Genomic DNA, 20678 nt, shown 5'->3' on the forward strand with positions numbered 1-20678 from the left:
ATGAAAAAGGTGCACAAGCAACAGGGATGACTGCAAGCTTGAGAATACTGTCAAGCAAAGCTGATTCAAACAGTCAATGCATCAAGAGTCACCACGCTCAGATGTCTTCAGGAAAAGGGCTACCAACCCACTTCTGAACCAGAGACAACATCAGAAGCGTCTTACCTGGGCTGTGGAGAAAAATAACTGGACTGTTGCTCAGTGGTCCAAAGTCCTCTTTTCAGATGAAAGTAAATTTTGCATTTAATTTGGAAATCAAGGTCCCAGAGTCTGGAGGAAGAGTCCGAGGCACAGAATCCATGTTGCTTGAAGTCCAGTGTGAAGTTTCCACAGTCAGTGATGATTTGGGCTGCCATATCATCTGCTGGTTTTGGTCCACTGTGTTTTCTTAAGTCACAGTCAACACAGCCATCTACCAGGACATTTTAGAGCACTTTATGCTTCCTTCTGCTGACAAGCTTTATGGAGATGCTGATTTCATTTTCCAGCAGGACTTGGCACCTGCCCACACTGCCAAAGGTACCAAAAGCTGGTTCAATGACTATGGTGTTACTGTGTTTGATTGGCCAGCAAACTCGCCTGACCTGAACCCCATAGAGAATCTATGGGGTATTGTCAAGAGGAAGATGAGAGCCACCAGACCCAACAATGCAGATGACCTGTAGGCCGCTATTAAAGCAACCTGGGCTTCCATACCACCTCAGCAGTGCCACAGACTGATCAACTCCATGCCACGCCGAAGTGAGGCAGTAATTAAAGCAAAAGGAGCCCCAACCAAGTATTGAGTACATATACAGTAAATGAACATACTTTCCAGAAGGCCAACAATTCAATAAAAATGTTTTGTTTTTTTTGGTCTTATGAAGTATTCGAATTTGTTGAGATGGTGAATTGGTGGGTTTTTGTTAAATGTGAGCCTAAATCATCACAATTAAAAGAACCAAAGACTTAAACTACTTCTGTCTGTGTGCACTGAATTTATTTAATACACGAGTTTCACAATTTGAGTTGAATTACTGAAATAAATGAACTTTTCCACGACATTCAAATTTGAGATGCACCTGTATATATAAAATTTGAAAACAAATCAAAATTATATATAAGGGCAGTGCTCTTTTATATATATATATTATACATATATTGCTCATCTTATATTAGCCAGTAGTTTTTTTTATGATTTTGAAAAATGCTTACATTATTCTCTTATGCTCACCAAGTCATTTATTTGATCAAAGTAAAGTTATATCTGTATAAAATGTCATTTATTCCTGTGATGCAGTGCTAAATTTTCAGCATCATTACTCCAGTCTTCGGTATCACATGATCCTTCAAAAATCATTCTAATATGCTGATTTGGTGCTCAAGAATTTATTATTACTTGGTTATTATATACCATTTATTATTATTATTAATGTCGGAAGCAATTGTGCTGCTTATGTTTTCTGTGGAGATATACAATATATATATATATATATACACTGAACAAAATTATAAACACAACACTTTTGTTTTTGCCCCCATTTTTCATGAGCTGAACTCAAAGATCTAAGACTTTTTCTATGTACACAAAAGGCCTATTTCTCTCAAATATTGTTCACAAATCTGTCTAAATCTGTGTTAGTGGGCACTTCTCGTTTGCCGAGATAATCCATCCACCTCAGGTGTGGCATATCAAGATGCTGATTAGACAGTATGATTATTGCACAGGTGTGCGTTAGGCTGGCCACAATAAAAGGCCACTCTAAAATGTGTGCTTTTATCTAAAAAGAGGACTTTGGACCACTGAGCAACAGTCCAGTTCTTTTTCTCCTTAGCCCAGGTAAGATGCTTCTGACGATGTTTCTGTTTCAGAAGTGGCTTGGTAGCCCTTTTCGTGAAGACGTCTGAGCGTGGTGACTCTTGATGCACTGACTCCAGCTTCAGTCCACTCCTTGTGAAGCTTTCCCAAGTGTTTGAATCAGCTTTGCTTGACAGTATTCTCAAGCTTGCAGTCATCCCTGTTGCTTGCGCACATTTTCCTACCCAATTTCTTCCTTCCAGTCAACTTTGCATTTAATATGCTTTGATACAGCACTCCTTGAACAGCCACCCCTTTCAGTAATGACCCTCTGTGACTTGCCCTCTTTGTGGAGGACGTCAATGTTCGTCTTCTGGATCATTGCCAAGTCAGCAGTCTTCCCCATTATTGTGGTTTCAAAGAACAAGAGATACCCTGAATTTATACTGTAGGGATGGTCATTTATTGAAACTCAAATGTAAATATTCTAATATTTTGATATAGTGATTTTTGACTTTCATTAGCTGTAAGCTCTAATCATCAAAATTAAAACAAAAAAGTTTTGAAGTGTTTTACTTTACATGTAATGAATCTAAAATATATGAAAGTTTCACTTTTTGAAATAAGTTACAAGAAAAAATGAACTTTTTCACCATATTCTAATTTTCTGAGATGCACCTATATATGTACAGTATATATATATATATATATATATATATATATATATATAATGTGTTTGTGTGTGTGTGTGTGTGTGTATATATATATATATATATATGTGTGTGTGTATATATCAGGGATGTCAAACGTCAAAAAAATGTGGCAATTTAAAATCACTCTCACCGTGTAAGAGACAAACAGTAGTCACTCAGTAGTCTTTAAAAAGTTTTATTCTTTGCAAAGAAGGTCAACAGTCATACAGACACACAGGTTGCTTCAGAGTGCAACAAATGGGGAGGGTGCTCCTCCACCTTTATATCTCCCTCGGCCTTCAAGGTTACAAACTCCTCTAACAGCTGTACTTTTCCACTCATGGTAAGAAACTAGAAAGAAACTCTCCACTATATTTCATGAGCATATAGAAAATCATGTAAAATCAACCAAAATTTATTTTCTTCAACATTCAGTTCCTGGAGGGCCGCAGCCCTGCAGAGTTTTGTTCCAACCCTGCTCCAAGACACAAACCATGTAGTTTTCAAATAAGCCTGAAGCACCTGTTTAGCTGGATCAGTTGTGTTTAATTAGGGTTAGAGCTAAACTCTGCAGGGCTATGGCGCTCCAGGAACTGAGTTTGACACCCTTGATATATGTGATGGGGGACCATGCAGGTCAATTCACTTGACCTGCATGTATTTGGGCTGTGGGAGGAAACCGGAGTACCCGGCGTAAACCCACGCTGACACAGGGAGAGCCTGCAAACTCCACACAGAAAGGCCTCCTGTCTCTGCTGGGGCTTGAACTGGACATCATCTTGCTGTGAGACAACAGTGCTAAAAATAACATAAAGCAGTTGTAATTATGCATTGATTATCCACGTGAACATTTCGTCTTGAATTCTTTAAAATGGCATTTAACACTTGACACTATGCTTATCTCTGTAGTGTTTTTGCTCTCCAAGACCAAGTTAACTTATCCCTTTTCATCCCTTCTTTCCTGACGCATGGCCCAGATACTGCAATTACTTCTTCGGGATCACTGGTCAGCTCAGGTTTCATGGCCATAGCACTAACCTAATGCAGCATGCTTTACTGCAACACCACACACAAGTTGCACTGTCCCATTTACATTCCTATTTGCAGATGTTGCTGCTTAAACACTTTTGAAAAAGTTCCAGACTGATAAGCTTTTTCAGCTATTACAACCTAAAATGCCATGTTGCTTTTAGTTTTATGTTGGTGGTGCATCACTCACTCATATTATCTGTAAAGCACCATTTATGTCTCTGACCCTCTCTGATTTCTGATCTGCTGTTAGAGAAGTGAATGAATGAAAGAGGTAATCCAGCACTCTACTGCGATTTTCTCTTATCCATCCAATCCCTTCATCTATATCAATTCTGAATATAGAAGCAGTCATCATAATCCAGCAATTACATTAATAACTCATTATAATCTGTTGTTTGTCCTTCTTTGAGTGAATGTAATCTCTATCTCGGTACATGTTTATGTGCACGTATGTGTGTGCGTGCGTGAAATGGACAGCATGAGCATCTGTGGTGTTGTACTTTGTCTGAATCCTTGATTTGTTGGCATGGCATGTAGTGTATAAGAGACTGATGTAGCCTAATGAGAATTTAGTTTTGATTTAGTTCAGAATTGGCCACATTGATCTCGTTTGGATTGGTGTTGCATGCAAGTCTCGACAGAAAACAGGATCATGAGAGGTTATTTGTTACAGAGTATTTTTACTTTATTTAAAATATATTTAGTTTATTTGCTGTACCAGACAATTATAAGAACTAATGACTGAGAATGTCTTTTATTTTGTTTGTCTGTCTATAGTAAATGTGATTAGTTGTTCTGAAAAAGGCCAAATAGGATCTACTGTCCTGCCTAGGTGTCCTGCCTTAACCTGGCCTTAACTGGTTTACTATGCTAACCAACAGACAAATCAAGGTTACATAATGTCACTGAAAATGACATTGACAATGCCACTCATTTCATTTTATCCAGTTGGTCTGTGCAGCATTTCAGACAGACCCAATAAACAACGTTCTCAAACTTTGGCTAAACGTTATTCTACAGAACATTTGTCAAAGTTATCTAGTCTTTAATTCTTTAACAATCGTTCATGATTTTTTTTCTTTCTTTTTTTCTGAAAATGTTTTAGTCACTATTGCTTCAAAATGTTCAGCGAACACACAAAAGTAATTTTTCCAAAATGTTTGCAATGATAATATGGCATTTCCCCTTAACAATACGTTCTAAGAACATATTTTATGGAGATGAGGGGCTTTCAAACTTTTGATGCCAAGGAACCCCAAGTAGCCTAGCTATATGAAGATCTTGCACCCCATCCTGAAGGTAGTTGTGTATTTTCACATAAAGACCAGTTTATACTGTGCTAGAAAATATTAAGGGCTGTGAGATGGAGAGTGGAAATTAACACATTATCTATAAAATATTGTACAAATATAAAATGTGTTGTAAAATGAATTGCAATTTTAAACAGGTTTCCTTGAAGCGGGTTGTCTCTCAGTTTTGGCTCTGGTCTTGAATCACGTCTCAATGCGCACAAGAGAAACTCTATTTCACACCCATCGGGCGCTAAAAGGAAAGACCCGCTGCAGCTCATTGGGAGAGAAAAGTGACGTCAAGGAAATCCTCACTGCTACCGAGACCTTAATATAACCATGAACTGCACTGAGAGCTCAAAGCACATTACTGCGCAAAATATAGACGTACAGGATTACCAGGGCAAACAGCACCAATCCTCACTCAGGTGTGCTTAATTGAAGACAAAGAAGCCAAGAGCAATTAGATCTTGTTGAGCAGGTTTCTGCTGGATGGGACTGGATCTATTATTGGAGCACAATTTGGAGCGTCCTATTTAGTTTTTCAATTCACATTCGAAGAGACACCCGTCGTTTAACCGAGTGTTTGTCGTCGAATTGCACAAATGACCCTGCTGGCGAGCATGCGGCGCCACAGTATCCGCGTTCAGCATCACCTGCGCCGGTGGAGCATCTGCGGGACGGACGGAGGGCAGCTGCTGAGCGATGGTTTCCTGCGTCCCGACATCGGTATGTCCTGGTCCAGCTCCTGCTCGTCCACCTCTTCAGACTCCGCTCTCTCCACCGAGTCTGCGACTCCAGCTTCCGTTGGACCCTTTACTGTTGTCCTGCTCGGGGACAACGGCGTCGGAAAGTCCGCGCTCGCTAGTATATTCGCCGGAGCATCGGACAGCATGGGCAGCGAATGCGAGTTATATGGAGGTATGCGGACAATTAACTGGACTGACTCTTTGTTCTCCAACTGTTCACAGACACATCAACTATCGCAAATAATCACTTGGTGTTGCATTGACGTTCTTGATTCAGATTTAAATTTGGATATAAGCTTGTAGCGGTTGTTTAGGCTATACGTATTTAAAATTCAACGTTTTCCCATCATCATGCAATTAAATAAACTCTTACAATTTGGAATCATGTAGCCTAGTCTAGTGGTCACGTAGAATTAGAAAGAATTGTGTAGAATTAGAAAGAATTGTGTAGAATTAGAAAGTCAAAACAACAGGTTGAGGGTCATAACGTTATGTGATAAATAGTATATAGCCATATATAGATAGGCTATAGAGAGAGAGAGATAGCTAGATAGATTTATAATTTACGTTTTGTAATTTTTGGAAATGTATAAACAGGAGGTTGCAAACTGGGGCCCAGGGGGAAACTGACAAAAAGTCATGTTTAGGGAAATATTTTTAAAGACATTTAAAGTCCTTTTTAGGACTACTGAAGTGCACACTAAACATAATAATATGAAGTGCAATAATTCGATAAATACACGAATGAGCATATAATATTAATATCATTAGGCTACAAGTTCGAATAGTTCATGCATAGAGGCTCGCTAACAGAAATCGCGTTAGTCTAATGAGGTTACCATAGATAGCAACGGTAGGGCGCTCGAGCGCTTTGCTTCAAGGTCGTGTCTGACGGAGCGCTGGCCTTTGTGTAACCGCGTGAGTTGAGCAAATCGAACCTCTTCAGATTGAACAGAAAACTTCAAACCAGTTTTTATTGTCACTATAAGATATAAAGCGGATCCGATTGTAAGTTTGTACGTTTTTTCCATGGCCACGATTGATAACCTTCAACTCATTGTCCTTTTTAATGTTCTCTTCTCAGGTGAAGTATTTGAGCAGACAATAACAGTAGATGGTGAGAGGGCCACCATTACCCTGCTGGACACGTGGGATTCACAGGTAACACCTTTAGTTCATCAGAAATTTGTATTAATGTAGCCTACTTTATAAGTGATTGGAGGTTCAGAGACATTCTGATTTCTGTTTCCATCAGGATGAGGGCAGCTGGACACAGGAGCGATGTCTGCAGACAGGAGACGCTTTCATTATAGTTTATGCCATAACAGATCGTTCAAGCTTCCTTCGAGCATCAGATCTTCGTATTCAGCTTCGACGCCAGCGTGAGGCCGACTGCACTCCCATCATCCTCGTCGGCAATAAATGTGACCTGGTTCGCTGCAGGGAAGTGTCCATTAGTGGTAAGTGATTCTGAAATGAAATAGTAAAACTCTTCAGTGCTTCTTTACTCCTTAACCTAAAGTTACTGATATCAGTAGCATCTTCCAAGTGCAAGTGCAAATCCACTTGTGGGATTAGTAAAAAGTACTCTTTGTTTTACCTTAGATCACTGGGAATTTTCATTTATTATTTTATTTTGTATTTTTTAGAGGGTCGCTCGTCTGCTGCTGTCTTTGACTGTAAGTTCATTGAAACGTCAGCAGCAATGCAACACAATGTCTGGCCGCTGTTTGAGGGCATCACCCGCCTGCTCCGTCTGCGAAGAGACAGCACAGAGAACCTCACCAGACGTTGTTCTCTTCAAAAGCGACGGGAGAGTCTCCCAAAAAAAGCGAAGCGTTTCATTAACAGAATGGTTGCTAAGAACAAGCAAGCAGCCTTCAAACTCAAGTCCAAATCATGTCATGACCTGATGAGTCTGTAGTGCAGAGACTTTGAATTGGTCTGAAAGTTTGAATTGTATTTTGTGACGTTTAGGTGCAAACATTTTGGAAAGTATCTGTTCAAGTGTTTGTTTGTTTTTCCCATTTTAGCCATGGATGTCTATATTAGACTGTGCTGTAGAAGAGCATCGATTACAGGCTTCTCGCTCCCTCTGTGAAGGACAGAACGCTCTAGTCTTACCCATTGTCCTTTTCAAAAGCCAACATTTCAAAAGCCATGAAATACTAAAATGTTTTTGTGGGAACCCCAACATGCAACTTTTTTATGATTTTCCTAGTGGATTTGTTTTTGAATTGAGAAACCTCTTTGTCGTACCTTGTGTGTGAAACGTTTTGTCCAGCTTTTGCTCAGTTTATATCATATAAACTGAGCATATAACATTAAAAAAATATATATATATTGTTTTTATGATGAATCTGAAATACTTGAGTCCTTTTGAAAGTGCATACATCTGGAAAAGCGGAAAAGCACTTATATATCTATGGTGTTGTCTTTTCAGCTGGGTTCACTCTAAAGTATATCATATAACATAAATGCAATTACCTTGATTAAAAAAAAACATATACCAGCTGTTCCTGTGGTGTGCATATGACAACATATTATTCAGGGATTACAGCTTCAGGTACACGTTCTCTGCCCATTATGCACAAATGATCATTTTAACATGTCGATTGTGTGTTTTTAACCAGTTTACAATTAGGCATACTGTAAAGTCTAAATATACACTGAAAGTCTGGGGTTTAGTATCTAATTTAATACTGGAAATAACCATTTTTTAAGGATTTTGACATATTTGAAACAAAGAATTATTAATCTTAGTGAATGTTAATTCAACATCTAGTGAACATGACCTTACAATAAATTACATTATATTTTTAATGTTAACAAAGAGTACAGTATCATTATATTAATCTATTTATTTTATAAATAAAGATAATTCACAGATAACGGACATGTATAGCAGCATCTTTTCATTACAGCCTCAGCGCTGCTGGTGAATATGTGTGTAATAATTGTGTGTAATGCAAGAACACATTTGTTCCTGTTATTCAGAAACACTCCTCCTATCTTTCAAAGGTGAGAAGGACAAATGAATGACACATTCAGCTGATGTGTGATCACTGCTGTGTGAATGATAATGAATGATCATGAATGTAGAAGATGTGTTAAAACCGGAAGACTGAAGCTACTTAGGCAGCTGATGCCTGTTTATTTGTGAGTACACGTGGAGTGTTGCATATTGTCAGGTATTGCTCATTTGGAGGCCATTGTTAACCTGTCAGATCCCCACTATGCATGACTGGACTCGATGACACAAACTTCCATCTACACCAACAGTGTTGTAATGTTACTCAAATTGTGGTCACCTGCAGTATAATCGTTCATCTCAGTAGCAGCAACAGGTTTCTCAGTTTCAGTACCAGTGCCTGCAGTAAGTATCATCGCTCCTAATCTTAACCTTTACCCTCTTACTTTTTCTCCATTGTGCTGATACGGCTGCATAATAATTAGTCAATGGAAAACCATGGGAAATTCTTGAGTAACTACCACTCAAGGTGCCTTTAACCTGAGACATTTACATGGAAGGGGTCACTTTACAGGAAGTGGTTACAATAGCTTTTTCAGAAGTTAATATGTTACAGTATTCATATCCATATTTGCTTTATTTCATGTAAGTGTGCCGTCACTCTTACCTTTAAAAACTGATGTTTCAAATCATTATTTCATCAAATGTTTGCATTTTAAAAGATTACATTTAAAAATGTTTCAGTTGTTTTTGTCAATAGAGCGAAAGTTAATGCGGTCCAAAACAACAACATCATGCAGGTTTGGAACGAAACGATATTAGGGTAAGTAAATAAAGTTTATTTTTAGGTGTCATTGTTGAACACCTCAGAAGTTCTTATGTATTCATTTTCAGTATCAGACAAAACTGAGAAACATGGAGCACAACCAAGCCAGAGTCTGTCAAAAGATCAAGGATCAAAGATTGCAGGCCTGTATTACTCAAGATTGTGAGCACACAGCCGTGTGAAGGTAACCTTTACGCTCCGTATGAATCTACAGTGATTTTCATCTGTCACACAGCTTGTTGTCAGATATATTTTTCTCTTTTTGTCTAAGCTTGTCCTCGGAATTCTGATTTGTCCTTATAATCTTGCATAGAAATGACTGAAGTAAGGCCCCTGATTACAGAGGAATATTTTGTTTTGTTTTGTATCCTTTTAATTAAACGCTTGATGTTTACACATTAACACATCCACCGATCCAGTACAATATTTGCCAGACGGTACCATAAAATACCTTAAATTTACAGTCCACTCCCCTGAGTGGTGAATCAGTAGATAATGATTAGGTTCAATAAAGCAGAGTTAAACTTTGACTTAAGCAGGAAGCACTTCAAGACTGAAACGCTCAGTCTTTTAAGGAGAGGAGCTCTGCTGACAGGTCGGTGTCTCTTATCCTTTCTTTTATATCTTCTTATAGTTGAGTTTATAGAGTTTAAGCTGATTTTAAAAGTATATGTTATTAGTTATCGATATGTCATTTGCATTGAAATGTTGCTTTCGAGGTCTATGTTAGGTTATGATCTTGTTTGACTTTGCTCAGTGCGTTCAGAAGGGTGTTGACCAGCTTATGTGGAAGGACATTTAAACATATCGAAACTTGCTGTATATCGTAGATGCAAACTTATTTCTGAGCATATTTGCTAGATGAATGTGTATATGTGATGTTTTTTGATCTTGTACTGTCAGAATGTCCTCAGAGGTCACAAGTCTAGGCCTCTTGTTCCCATAGTTAGAGCCATCTAACCTAATGTTAATGGATTATTGTTGCATTTTTATATCTTGTTAGAATATCCAAGTTTTTATTTAAATCACTTTGAGTTTGAAAAGTCCAAAAATTATGAACGAAAATTCACATTTTCTTTACTCTCATTCTTATAACTGCTACTAGTTGAGCTGATATTTACAACAGAACATGAGTATTGATTTCATCTTGTGCACCAGAATGTTCCGATTCATTAAATATGTTGATACAGATTAAACCCCCCCCCCTAATAATATCAACCAATAAATCTGTATATTGTGTCGATCAAGAGTTTTAAGCAAAATAACAAAAGTAGCTTATCAGAGGTCACATTAACTTCAATGTCACCTTGTGTCACATCTGTCTGAAGGTGTGTCCGTTCTTCACAATAGATCTGACCGATAAAACCGAAATAAAATTCCAGTATCAGTAAAGCACTAAACCTTACAGCTTATTTCAATACAATATTTCATTAAAACTGCCGACACAGCTTAATCTACTCTTGGACCCAAACTACGACTAACACAGATTTATCTACATATCTTTATCTCTTCACACACATTGTGTGTGATCAGATAAACTTTTTATCTGTTTATTGTTTATCTCGATAAATATGTTTATTGAGGGCTGAAGTATGGAGCCACACCTGTAAACTTCCTTTATTGATCCATGGTCTGCAACTTTCTTTCATTTACTAAGTGTTTAATAATTGTCCCATGTTTACTTAAATGAATGATGTGATCTGTTAAACTGAGAAACCAGTACTTTGTTTGCTTTTACAAAGCAAAATCTGAGCAAATGATAAAGTTAAAGTTTAGAATATATTATAGATATTGTGTTGGTAATCTGAATCCTGAAAAGACCCTGAAAAAGCACTATACTGTTTCGCTGAATGTATAGCAATTGCTAGGTATACACACACACACACATTTGTTTCTTGAACATTTTATTTGAATGTTTTGTCCCTTCCTCTTTTCAGACGTGTGCATGTACACAAATATTTAATTTTTAAAAGTCTAGGCTTTGTAATATAACTGTCAGAACAGACATTGTAAAATCTGATCAACTGTGATACAGCAGTGATACACAAAAACACACATGCGCACATAGTCAGCGCTGTCTGGCACAGGAAGCGCCGCCCATGCTTGAATGGCAAGTGACCTTTAAATAACCTTTTTATGAGCTGCGATTAATTTTAACACCCCCCCCACACACACACACACATACACACACTGCGCCACACGATGAGAGTCAGGATGTCACCATCAAATGCAACTCATGGACTATTTTTATGCATATGAGATGCACAGAGGATTTCCTGACTGAGCAACATGTAATTAGACTTTTGTCACACCATGTGGCTCCACTTCATTGCTCAGTTTGCACAGCAGGGGCCATCATGTCAGGGAATAGTCATCTAATAAAGTTATTTGGCAAATAAATGTCACTGCTGTAAATTATAATGGCTTTTGCAGTAACTATAATAAAGGTCCTTTTAATTAAAGGCACTGTTTCACATTTTTTCATTCCTTTTCCACCAGGTTTTGCTGCTTGGGACCATGAGAGGTGCACATTTGCTACACTTGACCCTTCTCGTCAGCATTGTAAGTGTGTGTGTGAGTAGGACTTTAACTCGGTGACCTTGTAGTATCCTTTCAATCTTTTTCAGTCCATAAATGAGTAACTATGCTGAAGTCCATTACTCTGCCCACACTCCATTAATCAGTCAAAGACACTCAGACATAATCTGGATTCATTCGGAAAGTTAAATGATTTGTTCTACATAAATAATCCACAGAAATGGGCAAATATTCAGCAACCTTCAAAGCGCAGATAGGTTTAATGGATTATTGACTTGATATTAAATAAATGACTGTTGATATTGCAGTAAGACAATAATTTAGTACCGGTAATTTAACATCTTTATTCGGTTAAAGGGGTCATCGGATGCAAAATTCACTTTACAAGTTGTTTGAACATAAATGTGTTGGAAGTGTGTGTACACGTCCATCCTATAATGATAAAAATCCACCCATATTTTAAAATCCCCTTTCTCAAATCAGGCTGATCTGTGATTCCTGTCAGAACGAGGCAGTTCTGTACAGGCCCCTGAAGGCCTGCTCCATAGATACCTAGATACCTAATTTCTATTGGCCGAGAAACGTAAGCCATCCGCTATTTTTGGAACGGTCTGTGAATCTTTTGAGTGCATTGACTGTGTGCGTCTACAACATCAAGTTATACACTTGTATATCTTTGAATATTTATTGATTATATGGTGAATGCGAGATGGCTGACGTGTCAACGGATCTGGAGGGGTCGAATAGGCAATCTACACATATCTATGGTCTGCTCGTCACTCCACAGAAGAGAGGGGTGGAGTCAGCAGAGCTCCCTAGCATTTAAAGCAACATGAACTAGAACAGCGTGCTGAAAACAGAGCTTTGACAGGGTAAAGAAGGTGTTTTTTACACTACCATATCAACTTGTGTAAAATGGGCATCCGATGATCCCTTTAAGAAGTGTGGCAAAATATCCATCCAATTTAAATTCAGCAACTTAGGGTGTTATTTTTCATATGGCTTCATAATTCTTTTTTTTCTCAGGCTCATGGGATTGGTCTGGAGGACAAAAAGGGGCCATTAGGAAATCTAGTTTTAGATGTGCCAGAGGCTACACCTGTGCCCTATCCCATTTACCAGGTACAGTAGGCTCTGTTTTTGTGTTTTAACGGGTTAGATATGAAGACATAATGCTTACATTTTTATTAGAACATCTTCAGTTGTCAGTAACATGTTGAATGTATTGTCTGAAAATATTCTAAAAATGTTTTCTTTGTTCAGTTTATATCAACAGAGGAAGCGGAGACATTCCATGTAAGCGGAGAGACCGAAGAAAAGATCAGTATTTCTTCAGATGGCTGGCTATTCCTGGAGCAACCTCTGGAATGGAGCCCTGAGAAAAGCCACCATCTAAATGTAATTTATCATTGTATTATGACATATCACACATAACATACAAGCACCTGGGTCTTTAAAAAGATACAAAATCCCTACACTGTACTATTCTAGTATGCACAAAGCACACTGTTGATGTACAACATGACCATGGATTATATTTAGCAACATGGTTTTACATTAAAATTTTGTATATGGAAAGTCTATATTTTAAATCCTGCTCACTATTTATTTTTCACTATTTTAAATCTCTGTATTACATCCAGTAGTTAATTTTAAATGATTCTGTGATGTGTAAAGAATTTTAAAAGTACAAATATTCCATTATAGTCTATTGGTTGATATGAGGTCATAAAACCATATAATAATTATATAAAATTATCTGATATCATTATAATTTTATAAATGAATAAAAACTGACATGTGTTGACATCTAAATGTAAATTCAAGTACAAACATATCTAAATATGTGTGTGTTTTTCTTCAGATTGAAGCACGTTCAGTAGATGGTGAAACTGTTGATGGGCCTTACTTGGTTATCTTGCAAGTTGTGGATGTCAACAACAATCACCCTGTCTTTAGTGAGAGTCAGTACAGTGGCCGTGTTAGAGAGCATTCACCTGCAGGTGAGAAACACACGCATTATCAACAGACGTTGAACTCTAAACTGTTCAAATTAAAATGAACACACTTTTAATTGTACTTGTGTGCGTGCAGGAGTTCCATTCATGCGGGTGTTTGCTACCGATGCAGACGATCTCAACACATTGAATGCCCAACTTAGATTCAGCATTGTGAACCAAATCCCAAATCCTGGAAATGGTTTCTACTTTGACATTAACCCGGATAGTGGAGATATCTTTATAACAGAGGAAGGTATGTCAACATATTTGGAACAAAAATATACACAGAAAAACCCAAATGTGCATATGTTTTTTTGAGTGCCAAACCAGTATTTCTCTTTAAAAGAAGATGAACTTGTGTCTTTCTGTTGTTTTGCAGGAGCAGAGTTTCTGAGGGCCAGGCCCTCTGTAACGTACAGCCGTGGGGAGGTCCATGGCAGTCCTGATGTCCTGAAAAAGAAGTTTGAGGACTACTGTTTTCCAAGGAACAATATGCCTCTGGAGAACAACCCCTTTTACACATGTGTCGAACGTGCTGGTGAGAACATACAGAAACACACACAGTAATCATGTTATTTAACGCAACTGTATGGTTTTGTTTATTTTTGTGACACTGGAGCTCCCTACAGTTAAGTGAGTGGAATTCCTAAATATATCACTGTCATAATTGCAGAGGATAGTTGTACATGTGTATTTATTGCTGCCATAAAGCACTCCACCCTTTTCACAGAATTGATTTTTAACAACAAATAAACAAGCAAAAAAACTAACAAAACCACCCATACAGTTGGTTTAATAGTTTTATATAGAAACTTATTTCAGCCATGGGATAAAAAAATGTAATGCAGCTTTATCTCAAAATTCTCACAAATCTGAGACAAAAAGTCAAAATTGTGAGATATAATCTGAATAGTCTGAATTATGGGATTTAAAAAAAAATTGAATTGGGTGATGTTAACTCAAAATTCTGAGGAAAAAGAAAAAAAGAAAAAAAAAACTGAATTGTGTGATTTAAACTTGGAATTCTAAGAAAAACACAGAATTGTGAGATATTAACTCAAAACTGAAATATGTAAACTGAAAACTGGAACTCAATTCTGTGTTTATATCTTACAATTCAGAATTTTTTTAATAGGGTAATTTGGTCGAGTATATATCTCGTAATTCAGAGTTTTTATCTCATAATTCTGGGAAAAAAGAGTCCTTATTGTGAGATATAAAAACACAATATTTCAAAAAAATTGTGAATTGTGAGATAAAAAGTCAGTTATGTTTTTATTTTTTATTCCTGTGGTGAGAACAAGCTTCCATGGTAATTTGAAAAATCTGTTTATGTTGTGTACATATTCATGCCAGACTCAGAGACTTGTTTACTAGCATTACGCTATGAATAACAGAACTTTGATTATGAAATGTATAAATGGGCCAAATGAAAGCAGTATCTGGGTCTGTCTACTCCGTTTGTGATCCTCTTTGATCAAATGAGAGCATGAGGGAGGACAGTACATGTAATTCAGAATAAGACTGAAATGAACAGTACTGATTGCAGTGTTCTCACATACACACTCCGATTAAACTGGTGTTAATGTCTATGAATGACCACTCCTGCGATTACATTCACTCTGGTGTGTGGAACGTGCCACATGTAAAAAAGAACACAGTGGTTAACTGTGCTCAAGCAGTTCAGCCTTCATCAGTGCAGATTACTGTCGTCCCAGAAATGAGGCTGGATTTAACCCAGATTACTTCACCGTTCAGCATCCACATTACCAGCTCAAATCAATGAACATCACGTGACGAACAGAAATGTGCAGGTCTTTCACTTCATTAGTTTGTATCACGCTGTGGAATAATATTTTATTGACTGAACCTCACCACTTAAAGGTGAACACCACACACAGTAACTTGTCAAATAAACAAATGGACATGAAATACTCCTGAACTGACATTATTTTATTATGGGAGAATCACAGCTGTGTTGATACTCAGATCAATAATGAAGGGCGCTTTCAAAACAAAGCTTTTACCACTATTTTATTGTAAATCAGTAGTTCATTTAATAGACAACAATTTCAAGAAAATAGTTGCAATTGATATGTAAAAGGTATACGTTTTCATTTCATTTACACCATTTCGCCCTGCAGGTGACGACGGCCTGTGGTTTTTCAAGAGCTCTGAAACTGTGAATCATTTGGAAAGCAATTGATTCAACTGATTCAGAGTTCAAGTTTGATAAACAGTTCAATAAACAATAGTTTAATATTAATAACTTTGAAATTAATAACTTACATTGAGTTACGTTGGAAAAATATTTCCAAACGACTCCAAATGAGCAACAAAAATCAGTGTTTTATTAATCATTATTTCATTACTTCAGAATCAGAATAATTGATGTGTGTTTATTTTGGTATGAGCAGAAAGAAGAGAAGTGAATCTTCTTCAAGATCCAGACTATGCGTTGATTGTTCGTGCAGAGGATTTAGGAGGTGGAGCTCCAAACGCTTTGAGCAGCACGACACGAGTCAACATAGCTATCATTCAAAACCTCTGGGTCAGCCCTGGACCAATCACCCTCAGAGAAAATTTGGAAGGGGAATACCCTATGTATCTTACTACAGTAAGTCTGGATCTAAAAACAATAATGTTATGTTATAGTAGGCAGTGTTGCTTGTAATTTTATTCATATGATTTGAAATGATTAATTACATTATTTAGTTTTATTTTATATTATTTTTTTATTTATTTATTGTTTGTTTGTTTTTTTAGGTGCGTGCCAATGATCCCACTGCATTGTACAGACTGATGCAGAAAGAAAGGCTTTCCTTCCCCTTCACCATCAATGAAGATGGAAAAATCTATGTTACCGCTCCTTTGGATAGAGAAGAGAAAGATATGGTAAATAGAGAAACTGAAAGAGAAAAATAGTCAATACCAGTCTGCAAACTACATCGGGCTTCAACATATTTCACTCCTTATTACTTATTGTATAAAACATATGACATGTATGTGTGTGTGTGCGTGTGTGTTTTAGTACACTTTAGTGGTCTTGGCAGAAAATGAACAGGGTGTTGAGCTGGAAAAACCCATGGAGATTCATGTGCAGGTGGAGGATGTGAATGATAACCCTCCTGTGTGTGATGAAGCTGTGTTTGAGGTGCAAGAGAATGAGCCCATAGGTAATAATGTTAGACCCTTTATAAACACTCATACACACAGATGGGTTTTCTTTTTTTATGGGGACTTTGCATAGATGTAATGATTTATATACTGTATAAACTGCATATTTTCTGCAGTTTGTATAATTTAAAAGCTTGTTTCCTCATGGAGATCAAAAAAATGTTACCAAATGGTAAAAAAAAAAAAAAATCAGGTGTTTATTATCCTTGTGGGGACCAAACGTCCCCAACATTTGATCCCCACAACATAGGGTTTATCTGGACCACTCACACACTCACATTACATCAATTCAAACCAGGTGCATTATTATTGTATTATTTTATGTAGTATTATTTTAGTATTTTATTAACTGTTTTATCATTTTCCTTCAATTTTGATCTTGAAATGTTTAATTTTCTGCTTGTTTAGGTAATCAGATTGGTGTACTGCCTGCTCATGATAGTGACAAGGAGGGCACACTGAACTCATTATTAGTCTACACACTCCTAAGCCAGAAGCCTGCCAAGCCGTTTGACAGAATGTTCACCATCGACCAAGTCAATGGTGAAATCAAAGTGGCACATAAAAACTTCCAAAGGAAGGAGGTGCCTCAGTATGAGCTCACCTATAGTGTGACGGATGAAGGTAAACACAATCTGAACTCAAATGAACTAAAAATGAAGAATTTTTTGAAGAATGCGCTCCTTGACTTTTGCACTTGTTTGCAGTTTACACCACGGAATGTAAAGCTCTCATCAAGGTCATCGACATCAATAACGAGATCCCTGTCTTCGAGAAAAAAGATGTATATATTTTATTTTACTCCTTACATAAATAACATTCTTTCTCCATGTAGATTATTGAATACTTAATCTCAGCACTGATTCATAATCATAACTACCTTCTTCCCTATTGAAGTATGGGTCCCACAGTGTTCCTGAACTAGCTGAAGTGGGAACCACTTTGCTCACCATCAAAGCCACAGATGCAGATGACCCAGGAACAGGAAGCTCTAGGGTGGAGTATCACATCACTGCTGGAGACCCACATAACCTCTTAGCCATTAAGGTTGATGAAGCCACTGGAGAAGGCGAAGTCTACATTGCTCGGGTAACAAGACTTCACTCATGAGGAACATGTGTTGAAATGCAAAAACTGTTTACATTCCTTTTTTATGCTTTTTGCATTTCTTTATTTTTTTATTCTCGATCTTCAGCCCCTGGATTACGAGCTCCAGAGCGTCTTCAACATACAGATCGATGCCCGTAATCCCGAGCCCCTGATTGAAGGAGTGGAGTATAATGAAAATGCAACCACATTTGTTGTCATTCAGCTGGTGGATGTGGATGAGCCTCCAGAGTTTGAAGTTGAAACTCTTAACGTCAACGTTCCAGAAAACATCACGGTTGGAACCGTAATAATGACAGCTGAAGCCAAGGATCCAGAGGGAAAGACTATCAAGTAATGCTTTGCATTATTTCTCCTACATAATCAGATGATAATAGTATCATATCACATCAATATCAGTCATAATTACATGAGATTGTTTGTTCAAGTGCTTTGATATTTCTACTTCTGAAGTTTATTGAAGAGCTCTGCTCCAGTTGTTATATGTTGAAACTGATGAAAAAAACAACATAATATTTCGATTTAAGTCTGTCTACGCTTGTAACATTTTATGCAATCCCACCTTGGTTACATAGAACTACAAATAAATCATTTTTATATTGAGCTAAAGATTTTGATTTTGAAAAATTGAGCTTTTTTGTGCAATTTATGAAATAATTGTTATCAGGTTTATTGGCGCTTTGACATACAGTGGGGTATAAATGTTACAGACCACTACTGAAAACACTTTTTTACATTAATAATTCAATATATATTCCAATTTTATGATTAGCACAACTATTTAAGTGAAAAGTTGAACTGAAAAATGTACATATAAATGTTAGAATGTTTTAGTGACAGCAGCACTTGAGCTGCATGAAATCCGAGTTTATGTAAAATCTTATGTTCTCCAAAATAATTTGAGATGATCTAAAGAGCATCTTGTGCTTCAGTGGAGCATCTGGGACATCTGGCCTTTTGATTGAAGTTCAAGAGTCCACAAGATCAGTGTCACAACTTTGCATATTAAATTAGTGACCAATCTTACATTTTTCTTCTTTTTATGTTCTTTTTGTCAGGTTTAAGATGGAAGGTGATGAACATAACTGGTTGGAGCTGGACGCTGACTCTGGAGAGCTGAAGACTAAAGCTGCTCTGGACAGAGAGACGGTGGAGCAGATCTCTCTCACAATCATCGCTTATGAGACAGGTGAGAAATCAACAGAGCCCCAGTGCACTGAGTCACTCCAGGTGAGTGTCATTTGGTAAATATTCCAATCTATTTCTATTCCTCTCAGAGGGAGACAAGCAGGAGGCTGAGATGAAGGTGGATATTCATCTGCTGGATGTGAATGACAACTACCCTAAACTGCAAAAGACACAGGGCTTCATCTGCATGCAGGATATGACCCCCTTGACACTTACTGCTGTAGATAAGGATGCCGACCCCTACGGAGAGCCTTTCACCTTCTCTATTAACCGCAAGTCACCAAACTTTGAGATCAAACCTCTGGATGGTGAGCAGATCTTCAGCAAAAAAAAAATATTGGCTTACACTCAGTTACTGCTGTAAGTATGTAAACCTGTTTATGTATCTGCAGGAACCTCAGCGCAGCTGATTTTGAAGAAGAAGCCCTCAAGTGATCTGAATGCCACTGTTCCCATCAACATCAAAGACAATGCTGGGATGGGTATCACTCAAAAGTTTGATGGTAAACTATTTTTTTTTTCTCTTTATTTCATATTTAGCATTCTAACATCTAACATGATGTTCTAACATCTAATCTGAGATTTCTTTCTTTGTTTTTTCTTAGTGCGTATATGTAACTGCACTAAATTGGGCTACTGTTACGTCGAGCCAGCAGCTCACAGCTGGAAGCTGGGCATGAGCGGCACCATCGGCCTCCTGGCAGGAATATTCGGCTTCATCAGTAAGACTGATTTGTTTCATTTTGCGCTATTAATATTTAAGACTAAAAAGAAGCAAACTGAGAAAAGTTTTTTTTCCTTCCAGTTCTGTTCCTGATCATTGTGATCTACCGAATCAAGAAGAAGGATCAGCAGAGAACAGCAACTTCTGGAGAGACTAAAGCAATGCTCTAGAGTCGGGGAACTGTAAACATCATTCAGTACACAACCCAGGCAAACTGACATCCATGACCCTCAACACACACACACACACCTTTATTTTGTAAAGTGGTCGTGCTGTTTCTTTTCATTTTTATAACACAATTTTTATTAACATTAAATATTCATGTTCAAGATTTGCGCAGTTTTAACAGTAACTTATTCACCATGTGGCCTGGCCGATATATAATTTATATTTAAATACTATAAATATTTTACTTAAATTTAGATTTTTTTCTCCCCAGTTTAAAAAATATATCTATTGCCCCCCAGTGTTTTCTTGGAATTTTAAACATCTTTGTGGTATATTTTTAGTACAGTATGTTGTATACAGTATGTTGTCATATTTCATATGGTTAAAACCTATAAAAATGTAAATCTTATATTTATTCCCCATTGTCCAAGAATCAACTA

General features: G+C 37.3%; 2 protein-coding genes across 2 annotated transcripts; both read left to right on the plus strand.

Moving 5' to 3' along the window:
* Window positions 1-5151: 5151 nt before the first annotated feature.
* LOC306877693 (GTP-binding protein GEM-like) lies at window positions 5152-8428 on the plus strand. The gene is made up of 4 exons (XM_079429604.1): window positions 5152-5711; window positions 6624-6700; window positions 6795-6999; window positions 7189-8428. Exons 1-4 carry the CDS (start codon window positions 5396-5398, stop codon window positions 7461-7463), a joined length of 873 nt encoding a protein of 290 aa, XP_079285730.1. The 5' UTR covers window positions 5152-5395; the 3' UTR covers window positions 7464-8428.
* Window positions 8429-9915: 1487 nt separating this feature from the next.
* Window positions 9916-20356, plus strand: LOC306877683 (cadherin-17-like). The gene is made up of 19 exons (XM_079429588.1): window positions 9916-9931; window positions 11836-11898; window positions 12901-12996; window positions 13138-13272; window positions 13739-13877; window positions 13969-14127; window positions 14254-14412; window positions 16292-16491; window positions 16641-16769; window positions 16906-17050; window positions 17460-17675; window positions 17759-17835; window positions 17949-18140; window positions 18247-18491; window positions 19217-19347; window positions 19436-19654; window positions 19739-19849; window positions 19952-20068; window positions 20152-20356. Exons 2-19 carry the CDS (start codon window positions 11854-11856, stop codon window positions 20238-20240), a joined length of 2604 nt encoding a protein of 867 aa, XP_079285714.1. The 5' UTR covers window positions 9916-9931; window positions 11836-11853; the 3' UTR covers window positions 20241-20356.
* The last annotated feature ends 322 nt before the right edge of the window (window positions 20357-20678 follow it).

Source organism: Barbus barbus (genome assembly GCF_936440315.1).
Source record: "Barbus barbus genome assembly, chromosome: 12".
In the NCBI taxonomy this organism is placed as follows: domain Eukaryota; kingdom Metazoa; phylum Chordata; class Actinopteri; order Cypriniformes; family Cyprinidae; genus Barbus; species Barbus barbus.